This window comes from Cebus imitator, unplaced genomic scaffold (assembly GCF_001604975.1).
Source record: "Cebus imitator isolate Cc_AM_T3 unplaced genomic scaffold, Cebus_imitator-1.0 Scaffold35, whole genome shotgun sequence".
Taxonomy (NCBI): domain Eukaryota; kingdom Metazoa; phylum Chordata; class Mammalia; order Primates; family Cebidae; genus Cebus; species Cebus imitator.
Window position 1 is genome coordinate 9508999 of NW_016107350.1, and position 20215 is coordinate 9529213.

General features: G+C 39.8%; 1 protein-coding gene across 2 annotated transcripts in view; it reads right to left on the reverse strand.

Annotated features, from left to right (window-relative positions):
• Positions 1-314: 314 nt before the first annotated feature.
• Positions 315-20215, reverse strand: part of OTULINL (OTU deubiquitinase with linear linkage specificity like) — a 33903-nt gene continuing 14002 nt past the window's right edge. For both annotated transcript variants that reach the window (XM_017524671.2, XM_017524672.2), the window contains exons 2-8: positions 15098-15257; positions 14979-15010; positions 14782-14873; positions 13878-14027; positions 8152-8280; positions 6572-6841; positions 315-5786 (exon numbers count right to left, since the gene is read on the reverse strand). In XM_017524671.2, the coding sequence (XP_017380160.1) occupies positions 5613-5786; positions 6572-6841; positions 8152-8280; positions 13878-14027; positions 14782-14873; positions 14979-15010; positions 15098-15257 (1007 nt within the window). In that variant the 3' untranslated portion in view covers positions 315-5612. The remainder of the gene's footprint in view (positions 5787-6571; positions 6842-8151; positions 8281-13877; positions 14028-14781; positions 14874-14978; positions 15011-15097; positions 15258-20215) is intronic.

The following is a 20215-nucleotide window of genomic DNA, read 5'->3' on the forward strand; positions in this document are numbered from 1 at the left end:
ATGGCCCCAGTTAGACCAGTAATAGCAAAAACCCAAAGGCACTGCCCTCCTACTCTAGGCAAAATCTCAGCCACCAAATACCAGAATCTGTTGAATCTTGCCTGAAACTCATATTTTAGTGCTACTAAAGTGTGGAAAATTTTATTACACTGCAAGATTAAGTACAGAAATTGAAAAGTGTTTAGAAACTTTTATAACAATCTCATGTTGGTGCTACATTTTTATTGTGTTTATAAAGCTACCAATCTGCAAAGGATTGGGATTTTTAAAACTCATCCTTTACCATGGATAGTTTAAAAAGCACTGTTTTACCATGATATTTCAAAAGGAAGAAGTCACTTTATTTCCTGCTTTAAAAAGAGGATCTGTGATGTGTCCTTCTGTCTAGTACAAAAAACAGCACATCATTTCAATTTGCTTGTAAAGACAAACAGGAGGAATGGTCCAAAATTCAACTACTAATGTAACTGGTCTCACAAGCAGCTTGGAGCACTTCATTGTTACGCTGTGAAACACACACCAAATGTTAAAAGTTAATTTAACTTACTTAACCATTTGCTGATAGATGAGTTAACTATAGATCAAATATAGTATGGGGCTGAGTCTTCCTTTTAATGTTTATCTATGGCTAAAGGTAGCTTTTCATAAGAGAGATGTAAATATATGTCTTTCCTACTTACCCACGATGATACCAAGAGGTTACAACAAATGCCATTTTCACCAGGCATCCCCTCATCTCTGCCCCTTTTTATTTAATTGAATTACAGATGTGCCTACTTGGAATCGCATTACACTGAAACTTCCACCACACACAAGCAGCTTTTCCGGTCCTCTCCTTCATTGTCAGCCTTGCCCTGGTGCTTTCTCCATGAAGCTCTTGGTCCAGCAGAAAAGCCAGCACCCAAAGGAAGTCCAGCTACATGCTGGGCAGTGGATGAAGCCATGACCTGACGTGGACTTAAAGCAGTTTCCAAGCTGTTTCCCAGATTCTGTCTTTGGAGATGGCAGAGATGACAAGAAATGGGGCCAGTAGAATCTCAGCCACTTGTGTTTGTCCCAATAAGTTTGTTGACGAATGATAAGGCCCAATCCAGGTAAAGTCACAAACCATCCTTAAAGCATTCCAGTGTCACTGATTGGTGCCTCATGTACCTTTTCAAACTTGTGAATGAGCAAAACAAAATCAAGATGATCGCTGACATCTACACGTTTCTGTTTCAAATTTATACTCGTGTAGAAATAGGTTTTACAACCCATCTAGACTATGACAAAAATATTTAAAACATGTACTTCTTTATTTATAGATACTCCCTTGACTAAACTTCCCAAGAATCATTACAAATAAGTGAGTGAGATTCAGTGGTGGCAGCAAAATGACTTAACAATCTAAGACCCGATGATACTATAAGGAACAATACATCACTTAAATAAAGAAATTTGATTTTTTAAACAGAACGAGACACCAGCTAGGATTATAACTTTAGCATTCTACAGCAGTCTGCTCACACAGCCCTCCTCCATGCTGGCTCTTGGGCCACACTGTCTCCACACAGAGCTCAAGTCTCCTCCAGCACATTCCATAAGCTTCAAGTACGGAGACAGTGTATACTTCAGGCTGTTCTACAGAGCACTCCAGTCCATGGGTGGCTAAATATGTGAGGGAGTGGTTTTTCTGTCCGCTTACAAACCATGTTGATATTAAGCATAAATATAATCCATACGAGCTTTCATTTTCTTGGCCCAAAAGAATATGATGGGATTAAAACGAAAGTGATTAAGCAAAGGTTCACTATTCTGAACAAATAACATAGAAGTGATTGTACATTTGGGACCCAAAATTTTGTCTAGCTATAAAATGGACATTGTGATAAAAATAGGATTTGAAGGAACGTGAATGGCTAATTTGTCAGTTAAAATAATTAAAACTTTAAAAAAGTGAATGGCTATAGAGAAAAATATACCTCCATATAATCAATAAGTTAATTAAATAATGTTCAACTATGACAAGCAATCCTATACACAGTTAAAGTTTCAGATCCGTGAAAATACATTTATATATATGTATATATATATTCTTTATTTTACACAGTAACTGTTCTTGTTAAGCAGTATGGAAAACATCCTTGCAAACAGAATCATACAGCTTTAGGAATTTGCTATTTAAAGGAAAATTATTGCTAATTCTGGAATCAGTCATCCCTATATTCATGCTTGTATACATTTTCACATATTGCGTAGTCATCAGTTAAAAACAGTTACATACTTTGATGTGGAATTCCAGTATCTCCTAAGCATTCAAAAAAGTTATTTTTTCCCATCCCAAGACCAGCTTAGACAGAATTAAAATTGTCTTTCTTTAGTCTCACTAAAATAAGAGAAACTCATCTGATTGAGAACAACAAATATTTCCATCCAACACCCATTTGCAGAAAAGTCCTGGGAATTAATGTTAATGTTAATTAATGTTAATGTTAATGCCCCCTGATCTGGGCTGCTCTTCCCTCCTGGAGGTTGAGCCCATTCCTCCACCAGCTTATTCCGCAGGTCTCCTGTCCCCTAGAGAGGGCCCTGGGGACTTTCACCTGACTCCCCGTTGGGTGGAAATGACTTTGGTTCAAGACCATGAAGACATTCAAGAAATTTAAGTCATCAGGGTGGCTCTGAATTAATAGTTTCTTGGGGACTTTCCAGTGATAATGTTCCAAGTTGAGCCCAGAAGCCACCCATAATTACCACTTTACTTTGGAGATAAACACAATTTTCCTGATCCATTTGGTCGCCTAACTCCCTCTTAGGTTGTACTTCTCCACTGAGGACCTTTTAAGCCCAGAGGAAATACTCAGATTAGAAAGGTTAACACCCTTCTAATAAAAAGCGTGAAAAGAAAAAGGAATCCAGGTATCACATGGGGAATTAAAGTTGCCTGCTATGAAAAAAGTCAGTCTTGGAGATTTTAAAGTTCTGAGGGTGGATGGTGGTGAGGGCTGCACAACAATGTGAATATGTTTAATGCCACTGTCACTTAAAAATTGTTAAAATATAAATTTTATGTTATGCATATTTTATCACAGTAAAAGTCAGCTTTGTACTAATATTCATACAACCCCTCAGTATGGACATGTAAGGCCAAAATTTAAGAGAGAAACTTATCCTAAAATCATAAAAGGACAAGGACATTATGTTTTTATCTTTGCTATGGTTCTCTCACCATTTAAAACATATAAGGTTAGAAAGACATTTAGAAGTCGGCATCACACAGGAAGCTCACCTCAAATTTACTGTTGACATTTAAAAATGGTGCTAATTAATATGAAGCTCCTTCTGGCTACTTGTTATATTCATTACACAACTGAATAAAAACAAAGCAACATCTCATACCTCCTCCCTATAAACCTGTTATGATACCTTCCCAAAATATAGCAACTATCTAAATGTCCTCTTACTTTTTACTTTCATTGGATTGAAATCTTTTTCACCACTTGGTTCTCTAAAGAATTCCTGCCCCCTCGCCACCCTGCCCCACAACACAACATGAAGGCCTGACTGAGATCATGGAGCTACAGGCTGCCAATCCCGGTGAAAACATTTTTCCTTTCAGTCCTGGACTGATGTGGAAATAATTACATTGGTAAGGAGATCCAAGGTGAGTGGTAATGCACAAATGCCAGGTAGGCTCCTGCACAGCTCAAGTGGAGCCAAAACTTTGGAGCAGCAATTCTATAGGCATCAGCCACAGCAGGCATGGCAGGCTGTTGCCAGAAAGGGTAGTGTTCATGCTTTCTTGGTTACAGTACTACATCCGGGGACTATCTTCTAATACTGTCAATTCAGTGTCAGGGGTTATGCAAAACCATAGATGTTTCCAAACAGGCAGGGACCATAGAGGTCAATTAAGAACTCTTTGTGTAGCTGAGCCCATTAATCTTCAACCAGAAAACAAAATGACAGTGGGAACAAGCTACTATCAGACAGGGTTCATGTAGCACACACGACTGATCATCCCCATTGCAAAAGAGTATGAATGTTAATTTCAGACGTGACAGCATTTAACACACACCTTTTTAATTTATTGCAGAAATAATATGAACACCTGGGAAAAATGCTAGTTCTAAGTATCTCATGAAGTAAGTCATTCTTAGAAAGGGATTTGTGACTTTGAAGTAATATATAATTAGCAAGAGTTTTAAAATTATGTTTATGTACTAAAAGACTAGCAAAGTACCTCCAAAATAAAGATTATCAAATTAAACTGGAAAAGTATTTCCAAAATAAAGATGACCAAAAACTAGCCTGGGAATACTAGTTTTCTGTTGCTATAACACATTACCACAAACTTAGTGGCTTAAACACAAATCTATTACCTTACAGTTCTGCAGATTAGAGGTCCAACATGGGCTTCACTGGGCTAAAATCAGGTGTTGGCAGCGCTGTGTTCCTTCTGGAGGCTCTGGGGAAGTTTCTGTTTCCTTGCCAGTCTCAATTCTAGAGGCTGCCTGCACTCCCTAGCTCATGGCCCCTTCCTCCATCTTCAAAGTCAGCAGTGATGCGTTTCACATTTCCCTCTGACTCTGACACTCTTCCAATTCCCTCTTCCACTTTTAAGGACCATTCTGACTACACTAGGCCCACCTGGAGAATCCAGAAAAATCTCCCTATTTCGACATCAGTGGATTGATTAGCACCTCAGTTCCACCTGCAACCTTAATTCTCCTTTCCCATTTAACCCATTTAGCCCTTCAAAGGCTCTAAGGATTCAGACACAGACATCTTTGGGGAGCATGGGGTATTATTCTGCCTACCATAATGAGATTCCACACATTAAATATACCACAGTTTAATATTTCTGTGATAGTTCAATAACTGTCATTTGCTTTAATCTATAGAATTTATCTTTTTTTCTGTCTAAATAAAACTGTTAAGCTGGCCAGAGAAAACAGTAACAAAAAAATGTAAAGAGATATAAAACAAACTGTACAGTATTATAAAGTAGTGGTTATTTCTCTGTATGTCTACGTGTATATATATATATATATATATATATATATATAAAACTATACATAGATACGCATGTGTATAAACATACATATGGGTATATATATACATATACACACACACAATTTTAATCAAATGGTTATCAAAAATCAATATACAATAAAGATTCCTGGGAAGGTAATGCTTATAAAATAAGGCCATGTTTATAAAAATCCCCCAAATCAGTCCAAGATAAGATTTTTAATGAAGAACTTAAAGGTTAAAGAGATTCTTTCTTTCCAGGATAGCCATTTTTCCCTACTTGTTTTCTTTTTGCTTTTTCCGTTGTTGTCCATATTAAACTTCTTTGTGCTCTTAAAGGCCCTCCATCCTGTGAAGTGACCACGCCTCTAATGAACAAAGTCAAGCCACCAACACCCAAATACATCAGTGCAGCTGCTTCGGAGGAAATCACTGAAAAATAAAGGAAAACCAACCATGTATTGCTACATCCAGTGTACCTGTAGTCTTGGGAAAAGGTCCTAATTCCTTCCATGCTGAAATGCTAGCTTTGGTTTCAGAGAGAAACTTTATTTGCGACTGTGACCACTGTCACTACTGCTGTTCTGCCCCCAGCCAACTTAAAAGACTGGAATGTGGTAGTGGCGGTCGTTCTCAGTCAGCAGGGAGATCTCTGGCCAGTCCCTGAGAGGCTCCTCTGGGTAGCAGACTTCAAAGTCTCTGGAGTTAAACTTGAACAGTCTGAACACTTTTATCTTTACTTCGAGGGAGTATCCAAGTATAAACATATCAATCTGTGGATGAGATGAAAGACAGGTCACAGTTACACACTTTCAAATTCCTGCCTCCCACCACGGTGGGGGGAAGTATTCCCCTGCAGTTTATGAAATAATCCACTTGTTGACAGACCCACCCACACACTACTGAGTGGGCAGAGTTCAGAACAAATGTTTATTGTGTGGAAGGAAGGGGACAAGCATAAGAACAACTCTGTAGACTAGCAAGTAAAAATCACAGGAAAAAGCTACCTGAAAAAAAATCATAGTAAAAAAATAGAGGAACACTCAGGATACAAACTACATTGTTTCTAACCAGTTTTATATCATTTTATATCCATTTGTTTTAAAATGTCAGATAATTGCCTCTAGGAAAGCAAAACAAAAAAGAAACCCTTTTCTATAGGGATAAAAGCATTTCCTGGCTTTAGAAAGTTTCAATTAATTTATATTTATCTGCAACAGGTAACCAAATGCTTTCCTAAAATTATTTCATTTTCCAACTGGACTTTTTCCTGGTGAATGTCTATGTAGAGAGAACCTGTTAGCATCTGGGAAGCAGCGTGAGATGTCAGAAAGGCCCCCAGAACTGGTGCTCTCTGGCCAGAGGTCTGGGGAGACACAAAGCAGCCTGCACACAGCAATGAGGTTTATTAGTCTTCCTCATTTGAGGGGCAAAATATCAATCAACCACCTCTGTGTGGCTGCTTATATCATCGCTGAATGTCAACCCCAGACACCTGTGTTCAAATAGTGCCGCAGCATCCTTAATCAAACACAAGCAGTTCTTCCTCCCCAGTTACCTGCTCTAGTCCACACGTGTCGCCTACAGAATTCAGGTGATTCATCATGAAGCTCAAAGGATCAGAGGATGTTTCCCTGGAAAACAGGAGTCTAAAAAGACTGGGAATGACCTTTTTCGTCTTCATTTGCTCATAAACCTCAGTGACTTGATAGAGCATGATGAATTTTAAAGCTTCATAAAGTTTATATTCCAGAATGGCATCTGAAAAAAGGGTGTTGCACATACTTCCTCTCTTGTGATAATCTCTAATTCCATTAAATTCAGTCCACTAAAAACATAGATGTAAAAGTGAAATTCAGAAGGATAAAGGTGAAGACATACACCATTCCATAACTTTTAAAGTACTTATAAAATAAACCAAAGATTAATAGAAAAAAGTAGAACTTTAACTCTTCACTTTATATCTTTTGGCACTGTCTGATTTTTTTTTTTTTAACCATAAAGTATGCTGCAATAGATGGAACATGTCTCCCCTAACTTCTTATGTTGAAACCCTAATCCCAAGGTGGCGGTATTAGAGGGTGTGTCTTTTGGGAGGTGCTTAGGTCCAGATGGTGGAGCTCTCATTAATGAACTTGGTACTCTTAGAAGAAGAGGACAAAGAGCTAGCTAGTTCTTCCACTGTGTGAAGACACACCAAGAAGACAGCTGTCTATAAAACAGGAAGAGGGCTCCAAAAACTCCACCATGCTGGCACCCTGATCTCTGACTTCCAATCTCCAGAACTGTGAAAAATCAATGCTTATGATTTAAGCCACCGAATTTATGGTATTTTGTTATAGAAGCCTAAGCTGACCATAAAACATTTACAGTAAGAAATTAGTTTACATAAAATATTGTTTTCAAAAAGTACCACGTATTATTGTTTTCAAAAAGTATAACCCAAAACACAAAGCAAGTCAGTTTTCCAAAACTGCTTAGGATGGATGGATTATACAAAGGATATTCCAGAGAAGAATAGTGCTAGTGTGCTTTAACATTTACTGTGTATCCTGCACAGTTTAAAGCACTCTGTATTAAGTCATTGAATCCTCACAATAATCATAGAGGGTATACACTATTGATGTTTCTCTTTTATACATAAGAAAACTATGGACCAGAAAAGTTATTTCCCAAGGTAACCCAGCTAGTGGTAGGCTCAGGATTCATTCCAATCAGCCAAAATCTGCATCATTATTAAAAGACAGGAAGAACTCTTAACCAAATTACATTTGCACTATTACCACGTTATGAATGGGGTGCATTCCAGAAGGGCATTTCTGAGCACCTTGCCTGGAACTTGCACCACATTCTTCTGGGGAAACAAAGGTACATGACTGGTAAAGTTTGCAGGGCAGCCCATAAAAGCCCCCAAACCTTATAGGGCCTAATTGTCATGTAGAACAATGTTGCTCTTATTCACTTCTTGAAGGAGAAGGAAGAATAAGGAGGGAAATCATCAGTTACTAGAAGCATTTTTGCTTGCACTTCTTACTTTCCTAATATAAGGTGATGTGCCCAACATTAGAGAAAACTGGCTATATCTGGGATATGTCCTTTTATACCTAGTTTTTTTATTCCACCCCCCCAAACACTTACCTGTGTTTTCAATAATTCCACACATTTCCGTAATTTTCCAAACACATTCGAACCTGTATACTTCTCAGGACCAAAACTGTATTGCTGAATCCAATTACAACCTTGTGAAAACAGCAGTTTTTCAGGAAGCTTGTAAAGGAAGTAGACACCAACTATGATTAGCATATGAATGTTTATTACACACAATTTGGGGTATAGCACAACACACAACCTTATCTCTCTGTTTTTTGTTTTTTGTTTTTTTTTGCCATGGAGTCTTACTCTGTTGCCTAGGCTGGAGTGCAGTGGTGCAATCTTGGCTCACTGCAGCCTCCACCTGCCAGGTTCAAGCAATACTTGTGCCTCAGCCTCCTGAGTAGGTAGGACTACAGGAGTGAGCCACCATGCCTGGCTAATTTTTTGTATTTTCAGTAGAGATGGGGTTGCACCTTGTTGGTCAGGCTAGTCTCGAACTCCTGACCTCAGCAATCTTCCTGCCTCGGCCTCCCAATGTGCTGGAATTACAGGCGTGGGCCACCGCACCTGGCACAACCTTATCTCATTTAGCAATCTTTATTTAGAAAGACTACAGAAATGGTTAAATAAAAAGTATATTGCCTTCTTTTAGATTTGTGCCTTAGGTTATTTTTACATCATTTTCCTACAATTTCATAAGTGATGAAAACATAGAATTGTGTCCATAGAAACAATCTTTTTGATAAAATATTTACCAAACTTACTAATATGTAGCCCTTTAGAAATTATTATTATTATTTTTTTGAGATGGAGTCTCACTCTGTCACCAGGCTGGAGTGCAATGGTGCGATCTCAGCTCACTGCAACCTCCGACTTCCAGATTAAAGCAATTCTCCTGCCTCAGCCTCCTGAGTAGCTGGGACTACAGGCACACACCACCACGCCCAGCTAATTTTTGTAGTTTTAATAGAGATGGTGTTTCACCATGTTGGCCAGGATGGCCTTGATCTTCCGACCTCATGATCCCTCCCAAAGTGCTGGGATTACAGGTGTGAGCCACCGCATCCGGCCTAGAAATAAGTTTTAACCAAATGATGTCAGGGCAATATAGTGTATCAGGGAACAGGTGGATTTTAGAATGATGCACTCTGTGGTTCAAACCTAGCTGTCACTCACCAGCTGAGAGATTACATAACCAGCATGGATTATTTAACTACTTAGCCTCATCCCCCATTGTAACGTATGAATAATACTGTGCATTTTATAGGGCTCTTGTTAGGATTAGATTATGCTGTATGTAAGAATCTAACCCATCATAGGTATCCAGTACATTTTCCCACCCTACTCAGTTTGTTAAGCCTGGGAATCGCCAACGTTGGTGGTTTGTTTTGTTTTGTTTTTTAAAGACAAGGTCTCACTTAATATGGGTTGGCTGTGTCCCCACCCATATCTCATGAATCCCCATGTATTGTGGGAGGGATCTGGTGGGAGGTAACTGAATCATGTGGCAAGTCTTTTTTCTGTGCTGGTCTTGTGACAGTAAGTCTCACAAGATCTCATGGTTTTAAAAAGAGGAGTTCCCATGCATAAGCTCTCTCTTTTTGCCTGCCACCATCCACATAAAATGTGACTTGCTCTCTGACTTCCACCGCGATTGTGAGGCTTCCCCCGCCACGTGGAACTGTAAGTCCAATTAAACCTCTTTCTTTTGTAAATTGCCCACTCTTAGGTGTGTCTCTATCAGCAGCATGAAAACAGACTAATACAGTAAACTGGTACCAGGACTGGGGTGCTGCTGAAAAGATACGTGAAACCATGGAAACAACTTTGGAACTGGGTAACAAGCAGAAGTTGGAACAATTTGGAGTGCTCAGAAGACAGGAAAATGTGGAAAAGTTTGCAACTCCCTAGAGATTTGTTGAATGGCTTTGACCAAAATGCTGATAATGAGATAGATAATGAAATGCAGGCTGAGGTAGTTTCAGGTGGAGATGAGGAACTTGGAAACTGGAGCAATGGTGACTCTTGTTATGTTTTAGCAAAGAGACTGGTGGCATGCCCCTGCCCTAGAGATTTATGGAACTTTGAACTTGAGAGAGATTTAGAGTATCTGGTGGAAGAAATTTCTAAGCAGCAAAGCATTCAAGATGTGACTTGGGTGCTGTTAATGGCATTCAGTTTTGAAAGGGAAACAGAGCATAAAAGTTTGGAAATTTCGCAGCCCAATAATACAATAGGAAAGGAAATCTCATTTTCTGAGGACAAATTCAAGCTGGCTGCAGGTATCTGCATAAGTAAAGAGGAGCCAAATGTTAATCACCAAGGCAATGAGGAAAATGTCTCCAGGGCATGTCAGAAACCTTTACAGCAGCGCCCCACCACCTCCACTCCCACTACAGGCCGGGAGACCTAGCAGAAAAAAGGTTCATGGGCCAGGCCCAGGGTCCCTCTGCTGTGTGCAATTTGGGGACTTGGTGCCCTGCATCCCAGGTACTCTAGCCATGATGAAAAGGGGCCAAGCAAGGTACAGTTCGGGCCATGCCTTCAGAGGGCGCAAGCCCCGAGCCTAGGCAGCTTCCACGTGATGTTGGGCCTGTGGGTACACAGAAGTCAAGAACTGAGTGTTGGGAACCTCCACCTAGAGCTTTAAGATAGAAGTGTCTTGATGTCTAAGCAAAAGTTTGCTGCAGGGACGGGGCACTCATGGAGACCCTCCGCTAGGGCAGTGAGGAAGGGAAATGTGGCATGGGAGACCCTATACAGAGTCCCTACTGGGTCGCTGCCTAGTGAAGCTGTGAGAAGAGGGCTACTGTCCTCCAGATCCCAGAATGGCAGATCCACCAACAGCTTTCACCGTGCAACTGGATAAGCCACAGACACTCTGACACCAGCCTGTAAAAGCAGCCAGGAGGGAGGCTGCACCCTTCAAAGCCACAGGGGCGGAGCTGCCCAAGACCATGGGAACCTACCTTTTGCATCAGTGTGACTGGGATGTGAGACATGGAATCAAAGGAGATCATTTTGGAGCTTTAAGATTTAACTGCCCCACTGGATTTTGGACATGCATGGCCTGTAGTCCCTTTGTTTTGGCCAATTTCTCCCATTTGGAATGACTGTATTTACCCAGTGCCTGTACCCCCACTGTATCCAGGAAGTAATTAAACTGCTTTTGATTACAGGCTGATAGGTGGAAGGGACTTTCCTTGCCTCAGATGAGACTTTAGACTGTGAACTTTTGAGTTAATGCTGAAATGAGTTAAGACTTTGGGGGACTGTTGGGAAGGCATGATTGGTTTTGAAATGTGAAGATCTGAGATTTGGGAGGGGCCAGGGGTGGAATACTATGGTTTGGATGTGTCCCCACCCAAATCTCATCTTTATTGTCTTTATCAGCAGCATGAAAACAGACTAATACACACTCTATCACCCAGGCTGGAGTGCAGTGGTGCAATCACAGCTGAATGTAATCTCAAACTCCTAGGATCAAGCAATCCTCCCATCATAGTCTCCCAAGTCACTATGACTACAGGCATGTACCACCATGTCCGGCTAGATTTTTTCATTTTTTAGCAAGATAAGAGTCTCACTCTGTTGCCCAGGCTGGTCTTGAACTACTGGCCTCCAGAGATACTCCTACCTTGGCCTCCCAAAGTGCTGGGATTATAGGCGTAAGCCATAGCACCTGGCCTCTGTTGTATTTTTATATCTTTGTCCTCAGCAATTAGCAACCAGGCTAGCATGCTGTATATACTTGACAAGCATTTGCTAGATGAAATGGAACTAACAAATAAGCTTAAATAAAAGATGTTAAAATTGAACACACATACACACTCTCTCTCTCACTCTCTCTCTCTCTATACATATATATATATATATATATATATATATATATATATATATATATATATTTCTTTGCTCTTCTATCCTTAAATGTACTTCCTAGATTAGACATACTGCATTTAAAATAAAAACTCGCCAGGCATGGTGGCTTATGCTTGCAAACTCGGCACTTTGGGAGGCAAGGTGGGTGGATAACAAGGTCAGGAGTTTGAGACCAGCCTGGCCAACATGGTGAAACCCCATCTCTACTAAAAATACAAAAATTAGCCAGGCATGGTGGCATGTGCCTGTAATCCCAGCTATTCAAGACGCTGAGGCAGAATTGCTTAAACCTGGAAGGTGGAAGTTGCAGTGAGCCAAGATTGTGCACTTCAATCTGGGCGACAAGAGCAAGACTCTGTCTCAAAAAATAAATAAATAAAATAAAACAAAATAAAAACTCAGTTTACTTATCAAGAACATACTGCTTGACATTGTTAAGAAAATCAGAAAATAAGCCACAGACTGGAGAAAATAGCTGTAAATCATACATCTGATAAAGCACTGTAGTCAGAATATATAAAGAACACTCAAGACTCAACTATTAAAAAAAAATTTAAATGGGCAAAATATTTGAATAGACATTTCTCCAAGAAGATCACAGAGATGACAAGCAAGCACATGAAAAATGTTCAACATCATTACTCATTGGGGAATGCACACTAAAAGTACAATGATACCAATTCACACTTATTAGAATGGCTAAAAACCAAAAAACCTGACAATATCAAGTGCTGGTGAGAATGTGGAGCGACTGAAACACTGCTTATATATTGTTGGTGGGAATGTAAAATGGCTGGGCCACTTTGGAAAGCAAGTTGGCAGTTTCTTATGAAGTTAAACATGCACCTAGCATACATGCAGGCAATCTCACTCCAATTACCACCTCAATATGAAAACTATTGTTCATATAAAATCCTGTATAAGAATATTTATAACAGCTTTATTTACAGTTGCCCCAAATTAAAAACAATCTAGATGTCCTTCAACTGGTGAATGGATAAACCAACTGTAGTATATTCATGTAAAGGAATATCATTCAACAATGAAAGAGCATGAACTACAAATTCACGGACAAATTTATGGATGAATTGGAAATGCATTATGCTAAGTGAAAGAAACCAGATTCAAAAGGCTACATACTGAATGATTCCATTTATATGAAATTCTGGAAATGGCAAAATATAGGGACAGAAAATAGATCAGTGGTTTCCAGAGGCTGGGGTAGGAGGAGGATGGACTACCAAAGCATACAAGAGAATCTTTGGGGAACTATGCATTTATTAAAACTCACATTAACTGTAGAGTAAAAAAGCAAATTTTGCTTGATCACCTTACTTATAAAAGAACAGGTGCCCCTCAAGAAAAGATGGTGGCATTAAAAACAAACACAGAGAATGACTGTCTTCTGAGATGGTTTATTTATAACTGACACAAGAGACAGAGGACTGGATTACATAACCTCTTAAGACTCCCCTGGCCAGACATGATGGCTCACATCTATAATCCCAGCATTCTGGGAGGAGGAGAAGGTGGATAGATTGCCTGAGCCCAGAAGTTCAAGACCAGCCTGGGCAACAAGGCAAAACCCTGTCTCTACAAAAAAAAAAAAAAGCAAAAATTAACTAGGCATGGTGGCATGCACCTGTGGTCCCAGCTACTCAGGAGGCTGAGATGGGAGAATCACTTGAGCCCAGGGGGTCAAGGCTGCAGTGAGCCATGATCACTCCACTGCACTCAAGCCTGGGTGACAGTGAGACCCTGTCTCATAAAAAAAAAAAATTCCTTCAATTTCATGGTCCCCTGAGCACAAAGCTCCCAAAGACTAGGAGCCATTGAGTTGCAGCTATTGTCAACACGACATTTCCCACATTTCCAGTGGAAAGACATACCTTAACAATGTCCTTTTCTTTCATCCATGATGGAAAAGAGATGCCCTGGCTGAATATCTGAAATAACACTGATCTGAGAGCATCATAGTTGTCTCTCTTTACTTGTCGAACACATTTAATATGATGCCGCCAAAATAGCTCCTCATAAGCCTATTAGCACAAAAAGAGAGTTATTTGTTAATTCCACTGGACAAGGGAATAAAGAAAGTGAATTCACTGTATTTTCAGTAAGGTGTTCCTCCCAACTAAAATGGATGACAGAAACAATGACAAATTATGAATATGACTGCATGTAATTTTAAAGTGGCTCTCATTTGTAAAGGTATGCAACTTGCTATTTTAGATGATAAATCCTGGAAGCCCAGAGCCAGGGAAGGTCACCTTGGGCAGATAAGGGATGTGACCTAATCACAGGGAAAAACTCTGTGTACTTTTACGATGATCCTAAGTACTTTACATGTACTCTCTCCACGATTTTTGCTTTTGCCAATGACAAGATTGGGCAGCACTGCTGGGGCTAATTACCAAGATTGGTCCAATGAAGATTCTAAAAATTCTCAAAATATTTTACAGCAGGGTGCCTGATCTTTTCAAAGACAGTCTCCACTGCACATGCAGATGTTTAATAGGCCTGGCCAGGAGAGAGCTGAAAGAGCACAATGCCTGAGTTTCCTCAAATTACAGACCTCCTCAACCTGAGTCCTTGAGGACACGAGCTCCAGGTTCAAGGCCCAAAGCCAAGGTCTAGCAGCTGTTTGGCTTTTGAGTTAGAGCCACAGTTGTTACTTGATTCACACTTTGGTACTGACAGATCTCTGGATTTAGGAAAGCAGAAGTGAATGTTTGCTTCCTTATTTTGACAGACAAATTCTATTTCTCCCATACCCTCTAAACACAGACACACCTTCCTCATCAGCTTGGTACGGGGTGTCTCTCCTTTCCATTCTCTTGCACAGTAACTGAGTAAATCAACTTCTGCCTCCACACTGAGGTTCCCTGGACCAAATAAAAAATAAAAAGCAGTCAATTTCCCTTTCTTCTCCTTTCTTGAACCCTCTCTGTACCTTAAAAATAAAGAAATATATGAATGAAAATATTTACTTTTGAATTTTCTCTGCAGATATCCAATCCACCTGAAAGATAAAGGGAACAATAATATCAGAATTCTGCTTTGAATAGCAAGGATATATTTGAAATTCAAAGATGATACAGTGACCTACCATTTCAGCTTGTGCCCTGAATATAAATGTAGCCTCCTGAAGTAGCAGATGGAAGCCACCACAAATGAAACTGCCAACATAACAAAGCCTTTTGCCATTCTCCAGATAGTGTCTAAGGCTTGGCTTGTAGCTAGCGTCCAGGAATGAACTTGGTCACTTCCTATGGAAATTAAAAAAAAAAAAAAAAAAAAAGCCCGTCACAATTATTCACAATTATACAAGTTTGCTTTAAAAGAAAAAAACATGCAGAGAGAGATTGTGTAATTTTACCTGCAAAATATCTATCACTGATTTACATATTTTTAAAGTATTCAAAAATTCAATCCAAAAATTAAAGAAATGCCTGGTTCTCCCATAATCAGCATCATATATATGAACATCTTTCTTTCGCAAAATTAAGAATAATAAACATAAAGAGTATGGGCTTCAGAATCTCTCAGACTTGCATTCAAAACCTGCCTCTACTATTTTATCTAGATGTGTGACTATGGCAACCTAACTCCGTTTCTGAGTTTTCTTGATTGTACAAGAATATGAAAACACTGACTCTGCTAGAGAAAGGTCGAACAAAATTTTTAAGCACTAGTATAATGCCTGCCACACACTTGGTTCTTGCTGAATATCTGAATTGAATCCCATGTACAATTACAGGGATTCAATTCAGACCCATGTACACTGCAGGCAGTCAAAACAGGTGACACTTCTATATTAGTCCGTTCTCATGCTGCCAATAAAGACATACCTGATTCTGGGTGATTTATAAAAGAAAGAGGTTTAATTGACTCACAGTTCAGCATGGCTGAGGAGATCTCAGGAAACTTACAAACATGGCAGAAAGGGAAGGAAACACATCCTTCTTAACATGGCAGCAGGGAGGAGAAGTACCAAGCAAAAAGGAGGAAAAGCCCCTTATAAAACCATCAGATCTCTTGAGAACTCACCATCATGAGAACAAGATGAGGGTAACTACCCCCATGATTCAATTACCTCCTACTGGGCCCCTCCCATGACACATGGAGATTATGGGAGCTATAATCCAAGATGAGATTTGGATGGGGACAGAGTCAAACCATATCAGCCTCCAACATCCATTTCTGCCCATTTATATATTTTTGAATCATTATAGGCCATAACATATGACATCACTTTAGCAGCACAGAGTAAGTAACTCAGACAGCAGTCACACAGATATCATTGCCAGAAAGTAGATCACTTAAAAGGAGTCATGAGGTTGATTTAGTGAGGCTGCATATGACATATGCTATGATTCCTGATTTGACAAGAAATAAAACTAACAGGCCTAGAGAGTTCAAACAGTGCACTTATAATATTTTGCTATGTCCAGTAGATTCCTAATTATATTATGTTTGAGCACATAAAATGCTGAAATACAAAGGAGAAAGAGGACTTTGAATAATGACCAAACCTCTGAGGTTCATTGCAAAATAATTTCCTCCACAGCATATAATTTAGTAAAATTCCAGTGATTAACTATAGTAAAAGACTCATCAATGTAGAATCTAAAATTTTAGCATTTTTTATCATCTGGATATTTGATGTGATATTTATACTCTCAATAAAGAAATAATTTGCCAGCAAATAGAGAAAAAAAACCTAGCAATTTGAAAAATACATTTATAATTACTTAAAAGGACATTTTCAAAAACAAGTGCTTATCTATTTAGAACAGTTGATTAGCTATTCAAATCATTATATATTTATTCCCACCTAGACATTTAGTAAAGCTTTTTATGAAAGCTTAAAAGGGTAATGCTATGCTGCCTTTACATCTATAATTTGGATTTTTGTTAATTCAGTTTGATTTTCCAACTTTAAAAATTCTGACACATGCAAATATTTTTAGTGAATCTTTAAGTTCATGGAAAAACTACAATTTTGCCCATGTAATACATACATTCTTTTACTGTAGGTACAAACATTTTTTAGAAAAATGGACAACATGATTTTAGTTTTTTCTTATAAAAATTGGACATCTTTTCATATCAGTACACATAAATTCTCCATTAATCTTTTTAATGATGCATAATGTTTTAGTATAAACTGTCCTATATGTAAGCATTGCCTTTTTTTGAGACACAGTCTTGTGCTATTGCCTAGGCTGGAGCATGGAGCACAGTGGCATGATCATAGCTCACTGCAACCTCAAACTCTTAGATTCACGCGATCCTCCCACCTCAGTCTAACACTGCCTTTTTGATAAACACTTGGATCATTTCCCATTTCTCACTTTTACAAACAATGCTGTGGCAAATATTCTTTTCTTACAAACAATGCTGTGGCAAATATTCTTTTCTAGCAGTCCTTATGGCTTTTTAAAAAGAGTAATTTCAAGAAAAGAAAATTCTAGGTCACAGAGTGTGCACATTTTCAGTTTTGACAGACACTGCCACAGAGTCCCATCACACATACGAGAGCACCTATTTCCCTAAACCCCGATGCTGGTAAGATTTCTCACTTTAGACTCCATTTATGAGGAAAGCTCTCCTGTCCGTATGTCTGTTCATATCTCTTCTTCTCTGAAGGCCTTTTGAAAGCATCTGCCAATTTCCCACAGGGTGGTACAGGTGGACAAGAAGGGTTTGCAGTCACTGAAGTGGGGATGGCTGCTGACCCCTCCACGGACACATGCTCTCAACTGTCACAGACTCCATCTAACCTTCTACAGTTACCACCCAGGAACCTACCAGTTGGCAGTTACCAACTAGCTTCTGCAAAATTTTGAGGTGAGACCCTGAAGGTGGACCATCTCACCTGAGCATAGGGTCTCTCCTGTAGCTCCTCAGATTCCATGGGGACCCACTACAGATAATGGCTCTCCCCACTCACACATACTCTTCCTATCACATGCCCTTATCCTCAAACCTCAACCCCACCTACAATCCAAGAGATTGTGATATGATCAACCTGTCAGGAAAAAACCTAGAACACACACTTGCACTCCTGGTCTCCCACTACCCAATGTGTCCATGTTGTTTTGTCAAGTAACCCCAGCCAAGAAGGGCCAGGGAGCCTATTCATGGGGGTGCTGGTGGAGGTACCAGAGACCATCTGGAGGTGGGTGGAAAGGGACTCTGCAGGACTTGTGAAGTCACATGGAAGCATGCCATGGCCATATAGCCATGTATAGGATCTATGTGAGCCATTCACTGATAACAGTAGGAAGGGGACTTCTGCATCAAAGGAGAGGAAGTACAGGGTTTTGTTAGGAAAGAGTACAACTTCACCAGTAGCTACAATAGCTACAATTTAAGCTTTTATTATGTGCCAGCCCCTATTTTAAGTATTTTACAGGAATTATTTCATTTAGTCCTGCGACCATGTCATGAGCAGGCAGTAAGAAGCCTCTAGAGTCTAAAAGCATGGTTCCCATGCTGGCACTGCACATTGTAGCATGTGATATGGGGCAAATGACTTCCCCTTTCCAAGCCTCCATTTCTGAATCTAGAAATGAAGATAGCACATAGCAGAGCCTGGTGCACAGTGAGTGCTCAGTGCATGGTCACTCTTACTGTCATCCCACTGCACCACAACACAAGGAAGCACAGCAGGATCCACTTCTCAGGACTGCTATGAGACTGAAAGCAAAGGTTGGGAAAGCACTTAGCACAATACCTGACACACACCGTAAGTACTCAATAAACACTAACTGTTGTTTTTATTATTATTACTCTAGTAACCTTTATTTTGCAGAGAAAACTTCGAGGGGGGAAAAAATTAAATAATTGCCCAATGGGACTCAGTCAGTAAGTAGAAGAGCCAGAATTAAAACCAGGAGTAATGTGACGTGCTTTGGTATGAATGTGTCTCCAGTGTGTCCCACAGGTTAGCTTCACGTGTTGCAAACTTAATCATAAAATTCACATGATGATTGGAGGTGGGGCCTCTGGGAATTAATTAGGATTAGATAAGTCCATCAGCATGGGGCCCCCATGATGGGACTGGTAGGTGACCTGCATGCTAATGCCCTCTTACTATATGACACCCTCCACCATATTACAACGCAGCAAGAAGGCCCTCAGCAGATCTGGTGCCTGCCGTGCTCTTGGACTCCCCAACCCCAGAACTGTAAGACATAAACTTGTTTTCCTTATAAATCACCCAGTCGGTGGTATTCTGTTATAATAACAGAAAATGAACAAAGACAGGATGCCAGAAGTTGCCTCCTTTACTATTTGGCTGTCCTGCCTTGAATTAGGGAACCCAGGAAATCTTCAAATTAATATTGCTACAGCAAGTAAATTAAGACTCTTTAAAATGAAAAATTTTAAAAATTCTCCTTCCTGGGCCAATAATGATTACAACTAAAAAATGATACAGAAGAAAACAATGTAATGAGATATCTTACAAAACAGTGTCATGACAGTTCTGATGACCTCCAGCATCAAATCTCATTTCCCCAAACACAACTGAGATGAGATAAAATTGTGGACATCAGAAGATTCACAGGGGTCCCCCTTCCACCACCCTGCCAAGGAGAATTCTGGAGTCCCTGGCCCAGCTTCCCCACCTCATTCCTGGAGAGGGATGCCTGTGGAAGGGAGTCCTGATGCTTGGTGACTGGGACTCAGAGAAACAGGAAGGGAGAAAAGGTTCCACCTCCAATCATTCCACATTAAAAAAAAAAAAAAAAAAAAAAAGAACAAAAGGAGTGTGTTGGGAGGGGGGCAAGTTTTGGCAAAAAGAATCTCCAGGAAGTCCATGTTGCAAGGGGAGGTGGAAAATAGCAGTGTTGCCAGAAATTATGGATTTGACTCTCTTTAGTGTGAAAAGACACAAAAACATGACATTTCTTTTCAATACTTTTGGACTGAACCACTTGGGTGATGGCTGAAACGAGACCATATATACAGCACAATTCATGTCTGTTATATTGCAAACTGTATTACGTAGATCTCAAATATCCCTCTAGTCATCAGCATTAACGCATGCTGGGACCCCGACCCACACAAGCAGAAGTAATGCTTCAGCAGTGAACATGTCCTAGAGAAATTACACTAGAACCTCCTAAAGTCAACAGTGAGTATATCTGAAACTAAAATCTGATCTGCGATCACTCAAACTATCTATGGCAGATGAAACTGTTGGCCAGAACTACAA